The 20,625-nt window shown below is 43.2% G+C and overlaps 2 protein-coding genes across 20 annotated transcripts in view; one reads left to right on the top strand and one right to left on the bottom strand.

The window, feature by feature from the left end:
• MEGF6 (multiple EGF like domains 6) overlaps positions 1-14,041 on the bottom strand; it is a 231,718-nt gene extending 217,677 nt beyond the window's left edge. For 4 of the 19 annotated variants that reach the window (XM_039509423.1, XM_039509424.1, XM_039509425.1 and 1 more), the window contains exons 1-2: positions 12,499-12,750; positions 10,735-10,805 (exon numbers count right to left, since the gene is read on the bottom strand). Coding sequence is in view for 13 of the 19 variants with exons in the window: in XM_039509415.1 (XP_039365349.1) it covers positions 3,428-3,513 (86 nt within the window). In the remaining 6 variants the exon portion in view is untranslated. Of the gene's footprint in view, positions 1-1,535; positions 1,673-3,427; positions 4,518-8,174; positions 8,330-8,919; positions 8,939-10,734; positions 10,809-12,498; positions 12,752-13,744 lie in introns of those variants that run through there. The other 15 variants (XM_039509405.1, XM_039509421.1, XM_039509413.1 and 12 more) reach the window with 12 other exon arrangements.
• TPRG1L (tumor protein p63 regulated 1 like) lies at positions 13,103-19,710 on the top strand. Its single transcript, XM_039509437.1, is given in 6 exon segments — positions 13,103-13,151; positions 13,154-13,311; positions 14,370-14,461; positions 15,975-16,151; positions 17,038-17,191; positions 18,111-19,710. Coding segments are annotated over 6 exon segments (810 nt in total). The 5' UTR covers positions 13,103-13,117; the 3' UTR covers positions 18,306-19,710.
• Positions 19,711-20,625: the final 915 nt, after the last annotated feature.

Genomic DNA, 20,625 nt, shown 5'->3' with positions numbered 1-20,625 from the left:
AATACTTCAGGGATATCGGTACAAAAATTGTATGATCTCGGGTCACAGGAGTAAACATTGAGTGACTTGTGGGTCTCAGGAGGAAAAAAAACTGAGAAGTCCTGCTCTGGTTCACTCTCACCCTTCCCTGCTTTCTACAATGGGAATAAAAGTCACGTATTACATCCTGTACAGCTCCCACCTTTTAAAGTAAATACTAAAGTCACCCAACTTCTGACTGATAGGAATTCTCTTAACGGGTCCCAACTGGTTCTTACCACTGAAAAGATTTAATTGTACACTAGTCTAGTTGTACACAAGCACTCTCTTTATTCTGAAAATTTCTGGGTGGTGGTGGTGGTGGGTGTTGTTCTGTTTTGAAGCGGTTGTTTTGTTTGAACTCCCGTTTCAATCAGGTTTCCTCCACAAGAACGGCGATACGTAATCAGAGCACTGGTGCACCTAGTCCAGTCTCTTACAGGGCTCAGCACCAAATGCTTCAGAGGTAAAGGTCCAAAACGTCCATACTGGATAACAGTGCAATGCCTATGGAAGAAACCTCTTTCTAACTCCAGTGGGAATGAATGGTTTATATCTGCTATTATTTTTATTCTCTCTGTAACTGTGTATATTCATATTATCCATATAAACGTCTATGTTGTTTTTAGATCCTGTTAAGCTCTTCACTTCAGAAACATCTTGTGGCAGTAGGTTCCACATGCCAACTATGCATTTTGTAGAGCATCTGTTTTCACTTTCCTCCATTTTAAATGTGTTACTTTTGTGTGTTTTAAACTGATGTCCCCTCGCTCTCTTATCATAAGAAAGCGTATAGACCTTTAGCATGCCTCCTTTTCCAGTAAAAGGATCTGAAGCAACAGCAGGTTTATTCATAACCAAAGCTAGTCATTGCCCCGACCCTTTTCCTGAATTAGAGTAACAGTAGTTACTCTTACATGAAAGATGCATTTTTCAGTGGTCCTCAACCCTATGACTAAGGGTCCATGAAAGGTTGTTGTTACCATACAACAGTGGTTTACAACCTGTGGTCCGCAGACTATGTCTAAGATTTCCAAAGGGATCATCAGCACCTCCATTTGAAATTTTGTAGGGGTCTGCAAATGAAAAAACCACTGCATTAGCTCACTAGGGCTATCCGCTTTGCAAGGGCAGGCTCCAGTTCCCCCAAAAGAGGATGCATTGATATTATTATAAACTGACTGGACATCTGATTTTGGCCAAGAAGAGAACCAGGGTTTGCAAGAGAAGAGCCATCCAGGTCAGTTTGCCTCTTCTCTGAAGCCCACTAAAGTTACATCTTAAAGAACTAATAGTAATTGTCTTTTTCACAGGAACTGCATTTAGGGGGGGAAAAAAGTAAGTCTGAATCTTTTCATCTGTTTTTTCAGACAAGGCTCTATAAGCCTTTTCAGTAAATATCTAGTCTGACTGTGCTCTCTGCTTGGAGTGTGAAAAATATTTCAAAATCATAAAGCAAATAAACATGTGCTCAGAATAGCAATTATTCACATCTGTCTCCCTAGGCAGAAGCTTACCTCATAGCTGTTAACACTCTTCACATGTACTGAACCTCTAGGCAGGTGAAATGTAAAGCCTCTATGAAAGATCCAACAACTACTTGTCCACTGATCCCCAACAGATATATTTTTCTTTTAGGGACTTTTAAGAAAGAGAACCTAAGAACGAGCAAGAGTCAACGAGGAGGCAATTTTCTTGTAGGAGCCATGTTCATCCACTCTCAAATTATTCCAGAATACATGAGCTTTATTTACAGGTTAACAGATTATTTTTCTAACGGCCATCCTCACAAACCCCACCTGAGATCCTTCTGCCTCTGACCCGATCACCAGAAGTAATGAGTCTGCCACTGGACTTGCACATGGATTGTGTTGATGCTGCGAAGAATGCTCACTATCTCCTAGATGCACTGATGCTGACAGGGCTGAGAGGCGTACATGCTTCCTTTAGTAAGGTGAGCAATTCTGATTGAGTTAGAAAGCAGGTCTATTGAGTGAGTAGGTGCCATTTTTGCCTAACCGCTTTTCTGACTAACTGGGCTTCAAGGAATATGAATCTGTTGTTTTAATTTTAGAAGGTGTAAGAAACATTAGTCTGTGAATTAATGAAATTTAGGAGCAATCTGTTGGGGTTTTTTCCACTTCCTGAAAATGCCTTTTGGATTAATGACATGTTTCCCCAATACCTTTGCCTTAAAATCCTGGCCTGTTGTTCTCACATGTGGCCACTGAAGAGCTATTCAGTTAGCCAAGCCTCATACACATCAATTCACCAGACCCAAGTCCCAGATGGACGGAGGCCAGGGAAGCAGTTGTTATTTTGCTAGTATCTCCTTTTCCAAAAGACAACAAATCCATCCATATAATAACTATCAAAACTTGCATTTGCAGCTGATCAAAGGGCAATCTACAGAATGGTACTGCCCTGTATACCCTTTGCTATTTACTTACAAATGCCTCACCCCTTAGCTGTCTGCACATCCAAAAAGGAAGAACTAAAAAGAACCACAAGAATGCGGTTGGCAGCAGCAATGTTTCTGGAGTAATTTATTGCAGTGAAGGAGAGTTTTTGTGTGCACCAAACAGTGGTTTTGTGTCTAAAGAGTATTGTCAGCAGTGCTCTATTGAGAATTAAGTTGCTAAATTAAATTCAGCACTTCCCATTCCCTGGCATTTTCTTTTCTTGAATACACTGGCACACATCTCATTTCCAGTATCTGATCCAACAATCCCTAACAGGCACTGCTCGGGAGATAATATGAAATTCTTTACATAAGCAAGAAAGATATCTTTGCAATAATTTTCCAAAACACAGCCACTGAACAAGAGTGCCTGCATCCCCAGTAACAGAGTTACTGATACGGGGAAAAGATGGTTTGGATTTACTTCATTGCACAATGCTAGTTTCATTTACAAAGAAAAGCAGAGTGATCCCCCCTGCATGGAGAGATCTTCTCCTGGCAGGATACCAAACTTGTAAGGAAGTTTTCCCAAAGGATCCACACAGTTAATGCCAAACTAAAGCTATAACGTTTCATTAAAAAAATACAGGGCTAAGTGCCTCTAGATTAAGAGCAGGAGGAAAAAAAGGTGACTACAAAGAGGAATGTGATAAGAAAAGAGAAATAGAAAAGAGGATATTATAAAAGCAGCAGTAATAGGAAAACTGTCTTCAAACTGTATAATTACATTTCATGCTCACACACTACCTACATTTCAGTGAGAAAAAAAATCCAAGCATCTCCTACAGGCAAAGGGAAGCATCCATACTTTTCAAATCCCTGTTTGCCTTTGTTCTATGCATACTTGTGACCAGAGAAAACCTTTTTTAAAAATTGCATATAGCAGCTTCTCCCTTAAATATTTGCTGACCTGACCTACTCTGGTGATTCTCTTCGCTCAGTACTTACATAAGAGGCTGTAGTTTGTTCCCATAGGTGAACGAAGGCACTGGCAGGGTGAGGCTGAATGATAGCACCAACACGTGTAGCTCCATTGCTGCAGCTCCTTCCCCTTCCCAGGGTGGCTCTGGTGGGTGCCTCGAAAGTTTTACAGCCTGCCCAAATGAGAGGCTGGCAAGCGTCTCTTCCTCAAAGAAAAATGCTCATGATTTACTTCCTGACTTTGCCAGTTTCTCCTTTGCTGACAAAGAACAACACTATGGGAACACACAACGATTCTTGCTGGGGTTCGCTGGAAGAGCAGATTTATCACTCTTGGACTTTTTCTCCTACAGGCAGTTTCCCCTGTATCTTCAGTCCAAGGGAAGTGATTACAATGCCAGTGGTCACAGAGCTTTTCCAAAACCCAAACCTGGCTCCTTAGCTTCTCTTATTAGTATTAAAGTATGCTGAGGTGGCTTTTCCTTCTGGCATTTGCTTCCTAATGAGATCCAAAGTGCTGGTGGCTTACAAAATCTGGGTTCAGTCCAGCAGCGAAGTCCCAGTAGGTTTGATTGGTTTGGTGTCCTGATCCACTTCACAGGGAAATATATAACCCAACTCTGAGGATGGGAGCTCCCACAGAGAAGGCCACCTCCCTGAGGACCCACAAAATTCCCAGCCCCTTTCAGCAATGGGCAGAGATTTCCATTAACCCTCACTGCACACCCTAAGTCATCCTCCCTCCATCAACCTCCACCTTTCTCCTGGCAGGAGACTCTCTTACACACACTAACTTCGAAAGCAGCAGCTCTTCTATCCCCTGCACTACAAACCAACAAAACTTTCTTCTTGCCTTTCCCAGGTCTGCCTTTCATTCACATGCTCTCTTGTTTCTTTCTTGCTGACAGTCAGAAATCCCTCCCACCAGCCGTGCCCAACCGTGAGGAGAGGAAGGGGAGGGGGGAACTCAGCAGAAGAGTAGCAGGAATAATTTCATTTTGCTGATCAAAAGGCAATTCTTTTGCAGGACCCACTGCCAACTCCCAAAGCTATGCAATCCCTCCAGCCCCCAAAGGCAGGTCGAAAAGAGTCACAGAGATCCAAGCTTTCCTGCACATCTAGAACAGATAAGGCAGCTCACAACTCTTCCAAGAGAAATTCTGATGTGTGTGTGTGAAGGCTGACAGGGACAGGCAGGAAGAACACTTTGAAGGCTGGAGGGTTAATAGGTATGCAAGTGCCTTGCTCACAAATCCTGTTATTTAGTGCATTGTTTGCTGAAGTGCATATGGGGGGGTGAGGCAAGATTAAAACTATAATTAAAATAATACATAAATCTGGATCCAAGGGGAAAAATCATTCCAAAATAACTGGGCAAAGTGGGGGAGAGAAGGGATTAGACCAATTAGTTATTTGCCCTCTCCTAGTTAATTGCCTTCCTGCAAACGAAAACTAAATGAGCAGTGGGGTTTGATGGGGGTTAGATCTGTGTGGGAGAGGGAAGCTGTGTTTTATTGGGAGTTGACCTCTGCTGGCTCAGGGGTACGGCTGTTCCTTAATTTTATTTTTGTCCTTGTAACTTGTGGCTGGGGTGCCTTGAGGTCCCGTTTTATTATTGTATAAATCCAAATAAACAAACACAGCGGCCGTCTGCTGTCCCTGTTCAGCGTGTTTCTCACTACCCCACACTCTCTTTTTCCTCAAACGTTGCTCTGTGGCCAAGCACTCTTTCGAACTTTTATTTTAGTTCATACTTGGCAAGTGGAAAACATACCCCACCTGCACTAGACATTTTGGTTTGGCCCGAATATGAAGTTGAACTCAAAGTCACATGCGCATTTTATCTATTTAGTCTGGAATGGTTTTGAGAGTAGGACTCGCTCAGGAAATGGAGTATTAAGACTGACTTCTAGTTCATTGATTCCCACCAAACGCAGCTCACTAGGGACTAAATCGTGTTGCCATCCAATGACTGTTAACTAGCCAGTGTGAAATAAGTTGGTAGGTCTCAGTACAGTTCCCAATTGGACTAGTGTTACTCCCCACCCCACCCAAAAAAAAAAAGCGCATCACAAGTGGCATTAATTGCCCTGCTGTTGTCAGTCTCAGCAGATGTGCTGAGGATTAAATGGGCTAAAAAGACTGAACTCCCTGCTTGCCCCTAGAAATGGTTCCACCAGATGGGGCTGAGGTGCATTGGCTGGTATAAGAGGAGGTCGGAAGTGTGAGAGTGCTGCAGTAACAAACACCCAAGGGAGGAGCTGGCTGACAAAAGCTGCCTTTCCAAAAGGGGCAGGGAATCAATGAGGGAAAGAGAGGTGAACAGACTGGTCCCCAGCAAAGGACTGACCTTGTGCACAAGAGAGAGGGAGAGCGAGAGCAATGAGGAGTGCGGGAAGACAGAGGGAGAGTCTGTTCCAGTGAGACTTCCAGCCCCAGCTGGTTTAGCAGCATATCCAGGAATGTGTGTGACTAGGTGAAAGAAACCAGACTTCAGAATTAATGCACCCAGAGGAAGACTGGAACCCCACTGGGCCAGGCGCTGAACACACTGTAAGAAACAGTCCCTGCCCCAAAGAGTTTATGGAAATGTGATGTGAGATGAGTTTATATTTGCTGGATTGAACTCACACCAAAACCAGCTTCACTAGACACTACCCACCATCCACCTATACTTCTCCAGAGGAACAACGGGTTACCCAGCTCTTTCAGTAAAGACAGAGAGAATCTTTTTGTGAGCAAGTGGGCAGAAGCTTCTGAATGACCCTGAAACTCAAACTCTCTAGTGCCTGGCGTGTGAATTCCAGTGTACAGCTCTGAAGAAAATGGGGGCCCCTGGGAAATGCTCCTAGCCCTAATTATGTCTTTGAGGAATGCAACTTGCATTTGTGGTGTAGATAGTCTTGTTATCACTGCTCTTGTAGGCATAAAGCTTGCGGTGGCACTTAGAAAATAAAAATATGCAGGGCTCCTGCCTCAGGAAGAGCAAGGTGATGGCATGTGGGCACTGCACATGGTGCTGAATTCAGAGTAACATATTAATAGTCTAGGGCAGTTTTTCCAAACTTGAGATGCTGCTTGTGTAGGGAAAGCCCCTCGTGGGCTGGGCCAGTTTGTTTACCTGCCGCGTCTGCAGGTCCGGCTGATCACGGCTCCCAGTGGCCGCGGTTCGCTTCTCCAGGCCAATGGGGGCTGCTGGAAGCGGCACAGGCCAAGGGATATGCTGGCCGCCCTTCCCGCAACCCTTATTGGCCTGGAGCAGTGAACCGCGGTCAGTGGGAACCGCGATCGGCCGGATCTGCAGACACAGCAGGTAAACAAACCGGCCCGGCCCGACAGGGGCTTTCCCTACACAAGCGATGTCCCAAGTTTGGGAAACACTGGTCTAGGGGCAAGTTAGAAAAATAACAATTGCTTTTGTTAACAGCTAAATGTATCCAGTTGAAGAAGATGGAAAAGGAACAACTTTTGCAAATAGCTGGCTTTACACATTAACCCTTTCATAAGTGCTCCATGTACCACCTTTACAGCTATGTGTGTAATATTCTCCCTTAGGAACTAAGTAGCTGTCTGGCCCAGCAGCTGGGATGCTGATATTTTCTGTTTTACAAAAGGGTCATGGCTATATAAAAATTCTACTGTTAAAACTTCAGAGTGTAAGTCAGCGCAATAAGGAAATTCAAGCACTCATTTTCTTCTCAGCACCCTGAGGCCATGTGTGAAATTACACTATTTCTTGAAATAAAGGGAAACTGTAAAACTATTTAGATCCTAAAATTGCTTCTTGTAAGCAGCAGGTAATTTCTACTGAGTATCTTTTGTATATTATCTTCATATTTAATTTCTGAAGTGTTGTTCAAATCTGAAAAATAACTTTGTTAAAACGGCACTGTGGAATTTTGCATTGGTCTTTCAAGGACTCCAGATCAAATTTGCTCAATTTACAAGAAGAAAGATGTTCCAAATCTCAAAGCCAATAGCCTCAACCTGGGATCTGAAATTCATATCAGCTCCTTCTGGCTCATGCATCACCAGTATAATAGATTCTTCATGAAAAATCTTCCCTGAGTTACACCTCTGCAGCACCAATAAGAACATAAGATTGGCCAAACTGGGTCAGGCCAATGGTCCATCTGGCCCAGTATAGAATCACAGAACTGGAAGGGACCTTGAGAGGTCATCTAGTCCAGTCCCCTGCACTCATGGCAGGACTAAGTATTATCTACACCATCCCTGACAGGTGTTTGTCTAACCTGCTCTTAAAAAGTATCCTGCCTTCTGACAGTGGCTGGTGGCAAATGCTTGAAAGGGAATAAACAGAACATGCCAATTAGCAAGTGATCCATCCCGTCATCCAGTCCCAGATTCTGGTAGTCAGAGGCTTAGGGATACACAGAGCATGGGGTTGCATCCCTAATCATCTCGGCGAATAGCTAATGATGGGCCTATTCTCCATGAATTTATCTAATTATTTTTTTAACCCAATTATACTTTTGGCCTTCATAACATCCCCTGGCAATGAGTTCCACAGGGTGACTGTGCATTGTGTGAAGAAGTACTCCCTTATGTTTGTTTTAAACCTGCTGCCAATTAATTTCATTGGGTGACCCCTAGTTCTTGTTATGTGAAAGGGTAAATAACACATCCTTATTCATTTTCTCCACACCACTCATGATTTTATAGTCGTCTATCATATCCCCACTTAGTCATCTCTTTTCTAAGTTGAACATTCCCAGTCGTTTTAATCTCTCCTCCTATGGAAGCTGTACCATACCTGTAATCATTGTTGTTGTCCTTCGCTGTACTTTTTCCAGTTCTAATATATCTTTTCTGAAATGGGGAGACCAGAACTGCACACAGTATTCAAGGTGTGGACATAAAATGGATTTATATATATATTTTCTGTCTTCTGATTTTCCATCAATGCTGACATAGCCTGTGCTCAGATAAACCTTTGCTGCCAAACTGTCTTTATTAGGGTCCCATTTACAGGTGTTTAATTTTATTACCATGAGTAGTCTCATTCATTTCTGCGGAGCTATTCATGGTAGCAAAGTTAACCATCCAACTGTTTGCAGAATCAGGGCCTATGAGTGAATGAGTACAAATTAGACCATTATGAAACTGCACCTGATCAGGGCATCACACTCCTGCAACTGGTGCTTAGTAAACAATTCTGGTGATGATGCACAAAAATCAGACTTCAGCTCACTCTCACCCGTGCTGTTCTGCAGGTTTAAAGGGAGTTGAAAACAATGAAGCTTTATTTTAATCACAGAAGAGAGCAGCTCTGATTCTGAATACAAACAGGGGGCAGATCTGAGGAGCAGAAGGTGCCTGCACACTGCTTGGTTAACTCACTAGCTCAGGAAGGATCAATGCCACTTCAGAGTCTCTTTTCAGGCCCTTGCCTCAGGGCACAATTTATTGGTTAAAGAGAAAACATAAACAAAAACACCAAAATAAAGTAGTTTCCCCTGTACAACATGGGCTATAGTTCCTAAAGGCTTTTCCCTCACCTCTCTCAACCCTTCCAGGACCTTGCCCTGTCATAGGGATTCCTGCAGGAGCCCACCAGCTCCCTGCAGTTCTCAGTCCCCAGGCCTTCTACCTGCGAGTCACTTAATAGCCGAGTTCTTTCAGCTACAGTTCTCTAGCTCAACTGATCCCTTGCTAGCCTTTATACAGACTAGGCCCCTGGTTTTTAAAGGTATTTAGACATTGCTGTGCTTAGCACTACAATGCTTAACTGATTTAAGAGCCTAAATCTCATTTTCAAAAGGGATTTAGGTGCTTAGGAGCATAAATCACACTAACTTTAAAACTCTTCAAGGTATCACATGACACCTACCCCACAACCTCCACTGGAAGGCAACTGATCAGTTACAGGTGGGACAGTACCCACAAGCCCTTAAAGAGGCCAGCCACTCTGTGCAAGCACCATTTTTACAAAGTCACTTTTCTGGAGTAGAATCACACTTTAATGGTAAACAGAAAACATTGGCTGGCTATTCCACAACCTAATGAAGTCTGAACTTTACTCCCTCCGCTTTGCCATAGGTCCCATCCCTTCATGAGCCTGGAAAGAATTGCATTGACCTTTTGACTAAGGAAAGACATTCACACTTTGTAGGACGTGAGGTACAAGAAATGTTTTAGTCCTAGGGTTGTGAAAAATGAAGAGAGACAGCAATTGCAATGCTCTAAACCAATTTACCCTCTAACCCAATTTAAAAATATGGAGACAAAGTTCAGTTTGTGGATTATATACTTTTTAGTGGGTAGCTCCCTCTTGTGTATTTGGAAGGTACATACAGCTTATAAGAATGGATTCAGTTCTCTCCAAAGTGGGGTGCGCAAGCCGATCCATTGGGGGGCACAGCAGGAGAAGCGCCGCCGGGAAGGGCGGCTGGAGAAGGGAGGGAACAAGCAAGAGGGGAAGCTGCCCCCCATCCCCTGCAGACAGGGCCACCCAGAACGCAGGGGCTTTAGGGGCTGCAGGGCCCTGGTCTGCAGCTCTAAAGCCCCTTTCGGAATGCGGCCCTGAGTCCTCCGGCCCATGGAGGAGCAGGGGCAGCCGCACAGCCAGTGGCCGGAGAGAAGCGCCACTTTCCCCGTGCTCGCAGGGCCGCATTCCAAAAGGAGCTTTAGAGCTGCAGGCCAGGGCCCCGGGGCCCCCTTCGCCCAGGGCCCTGCAGCCCCTAAAGCCCCTGCGTTCCAGGTGGCCCTGCCTGCTGGGGGGGAGGGGGCAGCTCTCAGAATCATGGCCATGGGGGCGGAACCATGATGCACAGAGCCACCTGCACACCCCCTGCACCAAACAGGAGCTGCCCCAGGTAAGTGCTCTGCACCCCCTGCCTGCCCCAGCCCTGAGCCGCCTCCTGCACCTCCACCCTGAGCGCCCTCCCCCACCCTAACTCCCTCCCAGACCCCGCACCCCACTCTGAGCGCCTCCCCCACCCTAACTCCCTCCCAGACCCCGCACCCCACCCTGAGAGCCCTCCCCCACCCTCACTCCCTCCCAGACCCCGCACCCCACCCTGAGCGCCTCCCACACCCTAACTCCCTCCCAGACTCCGCACCCACCCTGAGAAGCATGCTATATAAACGGTAAACATTATTCCCATGTTCTTGTCTCCTGGAATATTTATACTTATGGTCATTTGATAATTGCTCAGTTTGTGATGCTTTTCCTTCCAGTTTTGACTTAACAGATATTGTATGACTTAACTTATATCTGCTTATTAACTGATACATATTTGATTGCTTATTAACAAGATTGATAAATAAGCACTGGAGCACAGTAAGTAGTGTAATATCACAATGTTACTTACAGAAAAGCAGGGTTTGGTTTGGCCATGGAATCCAGCATTTCCAGGATGGTTGTGATGATTTATACTGCCATCTGCTGAGAGAAATGTGGTCAGTTTTAACAGACAGGAAAAACTGGTCCCATAGGTTCAAACAATAAAATTATTTTTAATACATTGTGGATGAGAATTGTTTGTATCTTTATAAATGTTTATTAAAACAAATTTAAAGGAAAAGCCTATTCTTATTTTATTTAAAAAAAATTCTTAGTGAATTTAGTGCTTTCAGGGGCCCCCAGATAGCCATTATTAAAAACTATACAGGCTGGAAAAAAAAACAAGATGGGCAACTTCTCCCCCATAATAACCTGGTACTAGTGTCAGTGCATCTCAATCCTGATCCCTCTAAATTTTGTCTCCATGACTTTCTCCCCTGCAGCTCCTGCCATGTGGAACCATCTTCATGGATCTGACTCATCGGCTTTCCAACACTTCAAATCTCATTATTTACTCCCCTCCTTTACACTTTTCATTTCTCCTTCTCCATTATTATATTTTATTCAACTCAATAATGTATTTTGAGATGAAGTGTAAATTTTTTCAAAAGCACCTATGTGCTCTGGAAGCCTATGTTCTATTTTCAAGAGACAGACGCTCAGGAGCCTAAATGAGAGTGCCTTAAGCACTTAAGAAAATTTTACCCAAAAATCTACATAAATGATCCTACATAATATAAAATTGCATCATACTGTATATGCCAGTATGATTCATACATAGCTAAGGGCTGTAAATTTTAGACATGGGTCCAGATCCTCAAAGGTATTTAGAAGTCAGGAGCCAAAATACCTAGGATCTGGGCCTTGGTCTCTAGATGTCAGCAATATTCTGTAATCACACCCAGTCAATTTGCCCCAGGAATTTGATCATGTCAGCCTAAATCTTTCTTAGCTTTGTGTTTTAAACAATACTTCTTATTTATACCAGGAACATAAGAACGGCCATACTGGCTCCAACCAAAGGTCCATCTAGCCCAGTATCCTCTCTTCTGACAGTGGCCAATGCCAGGTGCCCCAGAGGGAATGAACAGAACAGGTAATCATCAAATGATCCAACCCATTGCCCATTCCCAGCTTCTGGCAACCAGAGGCTAGGGACACCATCCCTGCCCATCCTGGCTAACAGCCATTGATGAACCGATCCTCCATGAACTTATCTAGTTCTTTTTTGAATCCCGTTATTGTCTTGGCCTTCACAACATTCTCTGGCAAGGAGTTCCACAGGTTGACTGTGTGTTGTGTTAAAATAGATAAGAACACTGGGAAATGTGGCAGTAAAAATTACATACTTTAAAAAAAATATCATGTGCCTGGCACTGAGTCTAAGCAGTTTTCCCAATATGCTTTTCCAGTCCCTACATATAGTTTGTTTATTGCTTTTACGACACTCAATGTTTTCTCAACAGTTTGTTTTCCAAACAGGTTACAACGCTGCCTCTCCCAGCCTAACCCACTGCACTGACTGATAGACCCCATTATGATGAGAGAGAAAGGGATGAATCCTAGATTTGAGATCCAAAACCCCTGGGATACCTTTTATTCCCCTATTTTGGGTGCCCACATTCTGTGCAGGCAAGAGACTCATTGGCAACTTGTTAAGAGCCCAAAGACCAAACTCAAGTACATTAAATGGAAGAGGTCAAAATCACCCTGATCTGAACCAGCCCCTTCCATACTGCCGATTTGGTTGGGCTACACGTGTGTATTAAAGAAGGCAGGGCAATTACTCAACTCCACAGACCACACTCCGGGACAGTCTCCATTGTAAATTACTGACATCAGAAACACAGGCCCATGACATGGAGGCGGCAGAACACTGCTGTTGGCTAGACAGGGAAACATTCCTAGGAAAATGCTTTACCATTTTCCGTTGAAATTGCATTTAGATGGACATTCTCCACCCAGCTCTATTGACTACACGATTGATGCAGGTAGCACTGAGCCCCCAACCCTTCTTCAAACCAGCTTCAGGCCTTAGCTCCACCAACCCCTCTATCCCTCCACCCCATAACAGGGCCAGGGCTGGCTGCGGGGGGAGCCCTCAGCTTCCACTCTGCAGAGGGGAGGTTGCTGTGTGTTTTAATTACCCTTCCCCCAACTCACACCCCCAGTATCTCTCTCCCCATCCCTGCCCCCTCAACACCTGTTCCACCCTTCCCCGCCCCCTCTTCCCTTCCCCCTTCACTCCAGCCCCCTCAACACCTGTTCCCTCCGTCCCCCATCTCGGCCCCCTCTACCCCGTCCCGCGCCCCCACACTGCCCCGCGCGGGGCCGGAAGCGGAAGCGGGCCGCGGGCGGGGCGGAAGGCGGCGCCGGGCCGTGGGGACTCGGGCAGCCGGAGCCCGCGGGCGATGCTGCAGCTGCGGGACGCGGTGGAGGGGACGGACGGGGCCCCGCCGGGGCGGCGGCGCTGCTGGTGCCGGCCGAAGCCGACGTGCCCTTCAGCCCGCCCGGGGACTCGCTGCCGCCCCGCCAGACCCTGCGGCCCCTCAGCGTCCACAACCCGACCCGGGGCGGCCGCCTCAAGGAGTACTTCGTGTTCCGGGTGCGGGCCGGGGGCCCCGCCCCGCCCCGGGCCTGCGCGGGGGTGGGGGAGCGCGGGCACGACGGGCCGCCTCTGGGCTTGGGGCGCCTCCCCGGGGCCGGCGCCTCTGGGCTGGGGCGCCTCCCGGGGCCGCCGCCTCTGGGCTTGGGGCGCCTCCGGCGGGGCCAGCCGCCGCCGCCGCCTCTGGGCTTGGGGCGCCTCCCCCGGGGCCGCCGCCGCCTCTGGGCTTGGGGCGCCTCCCCCGGGGCCGCCGCCGCCGCCTCCGGGCTTGGGGCGCCTCCCCCGGGGCCAGCCGCAGCCGGGGAGGGGTTTTGCTGTTTGTTCACAACAGCCCCGTTCAGGTTCAGTGAGAGAAACCAGACCCCAGCACCTGGTGTTCGCCTCTGCGGAGAGGCCGGGGGGAAGGGCCTCCGGGCCAGCCGCGTTTCAGTACCTGGGCTGGGCTCCTTTCCTCCTCGCGATGTAAATGATGCTGGTCTGTTTCTTCTCCATCCCACTCCAGCAATCGGAGCCTCTGTTCCCAAGCGTGACTGGCGTGATCTGCTTTCACACCATAGCTCTCTCCATAGTGTGCAGATCATGCACTGGTCTCTTAAGGAATTCGAGGAAGTAGTTACTGTCTCATCTTCCTAATTCCCAGAACTTAACCCAATCTCTGAGAACAGGGTTTGGGAACCCAGACCACAATAAGAAATGTAAATGTAGTGTTTGGTCTGTTGACAGGGGCAAGAGGTAGTAAACCCAGACTGCTTTAGAAGTGAGAGGCCAGCTAGAATATCAAATCTTTTAAAGGCAACAGTGGAGGTCTCACTGCTTGAGATAGAGAAAGGCCAGGAGGAGATAATAGAGAGCAACCCCCTGACCCCTGCTAGATGATTACAAGAACCTGTTAGGTCTTTACCTCTCAGATCTCTAATGCTGGTCCTGGTAGATAGGAGCTATAGCGTAACTCTGTTTCAGTACCTCCTAAACTGTATAACAGCATGAGTTTGTCAAGAAGTTTCAAACATTAATATGTAAATAGAGAAATATAAAATCTGGCTCTCTTTTTGATTTAGCCTGGAACTATAGAGCAGGCAGTAAATGAGATTCGTGTTGTTGTAATGCCCACTGAAGATGGAGAGGTGCAAAGTGTATGGTTGCTAACAGAGTAAGTAACAGTACTAATAGACAAATGAAACTTTTCTTAGCTTTTCAGGACAAGATTTTTCTCCTGGATCTGTACACTTATTAAAAATGCTCTTGCTAGCTGTGTGAAACCCAAGTAATTGGAGTAAAGCTTTTTTGTGCAAATCTTACAGAAAATCATGTCTGTAGTATACAGTTGATCCAGGAACATTTATCTTAAAACCAAGTTTTTTATTGCATGTTTTATATATTGATGTATTGACTCATTGTTTGTAAAATGCTTTTACAAATCACTTAAAATCCCATGTTTGCCAGTATATCCTGAACTCTCCTCAGTTGGTCCACCATTGGATTTATTTATAAATACAATTGCTTCATGTACCTGCTTTCTTTTTTTGATCAGTTTAAACCTGGTAAATGTCTTAGTTCTGGAATGCAGTATAGTTATGCCCAATAAAAGATAGTAGCTCACCCACCTTGTGTTTTAGTACTGGAATAGAATATATCATAGACTTGGCTTTATCAAAAGCCCAAGCCATTAATTGTTTGAATGAAAGGGATTTCCAATCTTGGTAAGACTCCAAAATTAGTCCCATGTCCTATTAACAAACAGATTATTGCATACTATATTTTAATATCCCATATCGCTCCTAAACTCTGTTGGGAGGGACCAAAAGGTAGCTCTGTGCTTAGCTCCAGGGTGTCAGCTGCAGTCACTTCACAGAGCAAGGAAAGTTGTTACTAGCAGGCATAGGATTGAAATTAAGATCTGAACTGGCAGGAGGTCAGTAAGATGTAAGCAGCTGCAGTGCAGGCATGCTTTGGGTTATGAATTAGGACTAGTTCTTTTATTTTATTTATTTATTTATTAAAGAGGGGAGCAGTTTTGGCCTAGTCAGCTTTACTTTAACAGTGTCTTTTTAAAGCATCATACAAATTTTGTTTTCTCTGAAAATAACACCAACAGTACCATCTACTAAAGCTGCATTTTAATGCACTCTTTTGAATCCTCTAAAGAGTCAGTGCCTCCCTCAGTGGTGATTGAGGGTGAAAGCCATAGTCTACTCGAGACTGCTACAATAATTAAGTACTAAAGAGCCAGAAATGGAGAGGCACTGGTGTGTTGGAGGCAATTGTTTCCCTTATGCATATAGAAATATGACCCATGGTCACTGGTTCTTCCAGCAAAACAGTAAGCAGTATTAGCATTCCTTGGCCTTCATTGTAAAAGTTGTAGATTTGTGCAAACATTAAAACATTACAAACTGATTATATATTCATCTGAAGCTTTTTCCTTTATCTTTAAAACTTTGTTAGTAGTTTTTCCTATATTCTGTGTATTTGATACATGCTTTCAGATTCTTGTCAATCCTATATAAAAATAGGAATGAATGGGAAATATAGCATCACCATTTTAATTTTCTACAGAACAATACTGCTGTTGCTACTGTATTAGTCAACCTACTACATGTTTTAGTCAAACTACTACAAGGAGGGTAGAAGATTACCACAGTGTTTACTGTTTGTCTTACCAGAGTTGACCACTGGAACAATGAGAAGGAGCGTCTGGTTCTTATCACTGATTGGTCCCTTCTGATCTGTAAATATGACTTCATCAGCTTGCAGTGCCAGCAGGTTACTAGAATATCACTCAGTGCAGTTGACACTATTTCTGTTGGAGAATTTGAGTTCCCACCTAAATCACTGAATAAGTAAGTTTTGATTTATTTTTTATTTTTTTAGTTTCTAATGATACTGCTAATGTTAAGGCTATTAGTCTATCATTAGCCATATATTAAGTCAGATAGCCATTCCATTTATTTGTATTAGTAAAGGTTTTTGATTTTGCTGCAATTAAAGAATTGAAATTGATTGATCAGCAGGGAAGCAAAATTTTTGAGAGTTACCATTTAGACTGAAAACAGTTTACTCCTGAAATTTTTTTTAACAACATGGACTATACTTTCTTTTGGGGAATGTCTTTGTAAGCAGTCCAGTAATTTTATTTTAATTGTTCAGTGTTAGCATATTAAAAACTTGTAAGTAAATCTGATTATGTTGAGTCTTACCCTAGATCATATACTAGGATGTATTAGGCTGCATGAATATAAATGTGGAAGACTCGCATGTTTAATTTTAATAAACAATCTTTCATACAACTTGTCATTTAAACAATCTTTACTTAATTTGGGAGCTGGTATAAATAACCGATTTTCAAGGTGTTTATTATAAACTATGCTGATACACCTCTACCCCGATATAACGCCACCCGATATAACATGAATTCGGATATAACGCAGTAAAGCAGCACTCCAGGGGGGCCGGGCTGCGCGCTCCAGCGGATCAAATCAAGTTCGCTATAACGCGGTTTTCACCTATAATGTGGTAGGATTTTTTGGCTGCCCAGGACAGCGTTATAGCGAGGTAGAGGCGTATTTGTTTAGAGACTTATTACTATCTAAGAAACAAACATTAATTCTAAAATGGACTTTTTAGTTTTCATTAAGGTGTTCAGAAATGTTTCCAAAAAAGCAAATTAACCTGTAAAGAGCTTCAAGGCCTACCCTATCAAATATGTGGTGTCTTCAAATTTGGTAGGCGAGAAGGCACTGGTATTCGAATTCAATGGGATAAGCAAAGCCGTGTGTCCTTCATAAACCGATGGAATCCATGGTCAACAAATGTGCCCTATGCTACTTTTACGGAACATCCAATGGCAAATGCTGATGAGAAGATTGCATCCCTTTGCCAAGTAAGGAAGTTTTCTATACTGTGTTAGATATACAGATTATATCTAATACAGATTTCTATACTGTATTAGATATAAACCACATTGATTTAAGCTGAATTCAGTTCTTAAGAATTTACCTTCTTTTGACAATGACTTGATGGAAGCAGAGAATAAATGTAAAGAGACTGGCCAAGCTTTTTCTATGCTCTCCATCTATTTCAGCAGGGTAGTGCTGCTGCTTGCCTGTTGCTAGAAGTCAGGCAAGTCTTGTTGACTCTTCAAATCATGTTCATATAGTGAAAATGAGGTTGCAATGATTTCCAAACTTCCAAAAAACCTGAAGCTGAAAGAGGAAAACATTTCCTTAAACAGGTAGAGTTTTATCAACCACCTTTCCTAGGAAGAGGTCTAGGCTTTACCTAGAGTACTTGTACCTTGTCATTCTAGAAGAATCCTAGTAAATTGTGTAGTTAAAAAAATATATACCCCCTCCTATGCATACACATGTTTCAGCGAGTCTTGGTTGTGTTGGTTTTTTTGTTTTGTTTTTAAAAGAGCCCTTCAGGTGAAAGTTTATTTACCCTAAGACAATCAGTTGTGGACACAGTTGTAAAGCTAAGCATTTAATAAAATAAAAATTACTGTTATAGCTGATCTTTATGCAAACATCTCATATTTAGGAAAGCATGTTCTCATTTGCAACTACTTGCATCAGTAAATGCTAGCATGTGGAATTTGTTATAGGATGTATGTAGTCTTATGTATAACAATTACAACTTTATATACTTGTAATCTTCTGTTTCAGCAGCAGTGGCTCTTTTCTGTATAATTCGGCCTTTGTAAGCAAACTAGCAACAGCTTTTCAAATAATGGGAAAACGTTAAGCTGTTTTTAAATAGACCTGCTCTACTTTTGACTATGTTTTTTCCCCCCCACTTAGTTGGAAAGCTTTAAGACTCAATTAATCCAAGCTGTGAAGAAGGCCCATAAAGAGTGTCCGTTGCCAGGGAAGGCCAATGGAGTGCTAGTGCTGGAGCGTCCTCTTCTTATTGAAACTTACGTGGGATTGATGTCTTTCATCAACAATGAGGCCAAGCTTGGCTACTCCATGACAAGAGGCAAAATTGGATTTTAAATTCATTGTAATCAATCCACTTAAAGGGAAAGTGATTTGAGGTTAGTATCATGGGGAAAGAGTTGGGAGAACTCAGTACATGGTAGAAAAAGAACAAAAATGAATAAAATATCTGGATAAAAGGGATTGGTTAGTTGCAGAATGAAGGACTTTCACAGAACAGTCACTACTGTTATGAAGCTCATAGATGGCTAAGTCAGCTATTGAGTTCAGGTGGACACAGGGTAGTTGCTTTCCTAGAGTACCCTGGATTTAACTTACACTGTCACTATTTGTATGCAAGTCTAGTGAGCAATGATATTTCCTCTTACATTTCTAGCTAAAGGTCTTTCCTTACTAAGTGAGACTTATCTGTGACAAATATTCTATGTCAATATCCAATGTAGATACATTGCATGTTCATGCCATATAGCTATATTTACATAAGGATTCAATTGCAATGAAATCATTTCATGTGCAGTTGAGACTGATTTTTTTTATTGGTTAAGGTACTAATGTCTAGACTACAGTAATCTCAGGAATTTAATTCAGTGTCAAGAATTTTTAAAGAACTGTCATTCTTTAGCAAAAAGACAGCTAATTTGGTCAAAACTAGAGTGTTATGCCATCTCCTAAGCAGTGGAATTGAACAATTACTTTGTAAGTTGACGTGTTTGAGTAATGTCACCAGTCTCTTAAATAGCTATCAAACCTGAATGTGTATAATTTGCAGGTTTACCTTATTTATGGCTTCTCTTTGCAGACATCTATTAAAGAAATACCTTAAAGGATATCTTTGCCTTCCTATGAAGTTATTTTAATGCAACATGGGAATGGTAGTTTTATAATTAAAAAGGGAATTCTACTTTGAGTAGCTTTATATTTCCTTAGCAAAAGTGTATTTTGTTTTTGTGTTTTCATTAATAAATACATGGACCAGATTAGAACAGCACCAAAGTAAGGTTTTTGTAACTGATGTGGCCATGTAGTTGTTGGAGAGAGGGGAAGCTTTAGTCATAGTATTGTGTTCAGTCTTATGTAATCTTCCATTTAAGTTTGTAGAAAGTAAATTCAGTAGTACAGCTAACTTTAAATGCAGCAGTATACAAAGATACTGAACAGAACTACAGCATGAGATTACTGTGACAAGTTTCACTGTAGATGAATCCTTTATACAGGCTCTCTTAATATACAGCTTTATCAGAAGCATTTCTCTGCCCTTCAACATGTTAGTGATATGCTGTGCAGCAGTGGAATTGGTATGTTAAAGTATTTTTTACCTTTTAACTTGAAATAAACTGTATATGTTCTTTTTGAATGCGTCTCTGGAATGCAACCAGCTGCATGTTGTTGTTAATATGGGCTCTTTTCTACAACACCAGTGTCTAGCTTTTGTTAATCTTGCAGTAAAGATAAATTTACCATCTTTGTTCTCTGGTTTTTAATGGGTAGAACACTAGATGTTGTAAAAGCAGGAATATAAACCCTCATGCTCTAAGTCATAAACCAAGCACACACTGGTAAGGAGTAGAAGAAAAAAAATCTGTAGTAAGCAATTTATCAGGGCCATCTGTTGTACCTTCCTTTGAAGCATCTGGTGTTGACCAAGGTGGACCACCTCCTCTCCCCAATCCTGACACACTCCTTCCATTTCATCCAATTTGATACTCCACATTTCTTTGAGTAAGTCTCTTTAAAACAGGTTATGTGAATCCTCTCCCCTATGGTGGTCTCTTCCCACAACTAAAGCAGGTGTGAGTGAGGAGGAGACTGTCATGGTAAGAATCTCACCTGTCCTTTTTTCAAATGCTATTCTACACAATCCTCTAATTTAGAGGAAGACCATTCAGGCTGTGATACGATACCTGCTTAACATTTTAGTTGGTAAAGAAAACTGGTTCTCATACAGTTGCACTTGATGACTTCAACACTTATTCATGGCTAAAATGATAATAAAATAACTGCCTCATCAGAACTGCAGTAACTGATTCCTTCCAAGTATTCAGGGTCTAACAACTGTGAGAATTAAATATGGAATTAAATGCAAATAGAATAGAGTACTGACTGTACTGAGTGACCTAAATGCAAAGACTGATCTATGAACTTGTACACTACTCCATGAAAATAGCTGGAAAATTGCCTTTTCTTTCTTGAACCCTGTGTCCTTGGGGTATGAGGATTGATGTACAATGGTATACAGTTAGTCACTGTCCACTTGGAATCAGGGTGACAGCAATAGTGATATGTGCATTTCAAACCTCAGTTCCAGGTCAGAACATTAATATAGAGATTCTACACTTATTTAGGATAGTGCTGGGTTGATAGATTGTAGCCACACTAT

Source organism: Mauremys reevesii, linkage group 21, assembly GCF_016161935.1.
Source record: "Mauremys reevesii isolate NIE-2019 linkage group 21, ASM1616193v1, whole genome shotgun sequence".
NCBI lineage: Eukaryota > Metazoa > Chordata > Testudines > Geoemydidae > Mauremys > Mauremys reevesii.
Note: the sequence above shows the minus strand (reverse complement) of the source record. Positions and strands in the feature narration are given on the sequence as shown.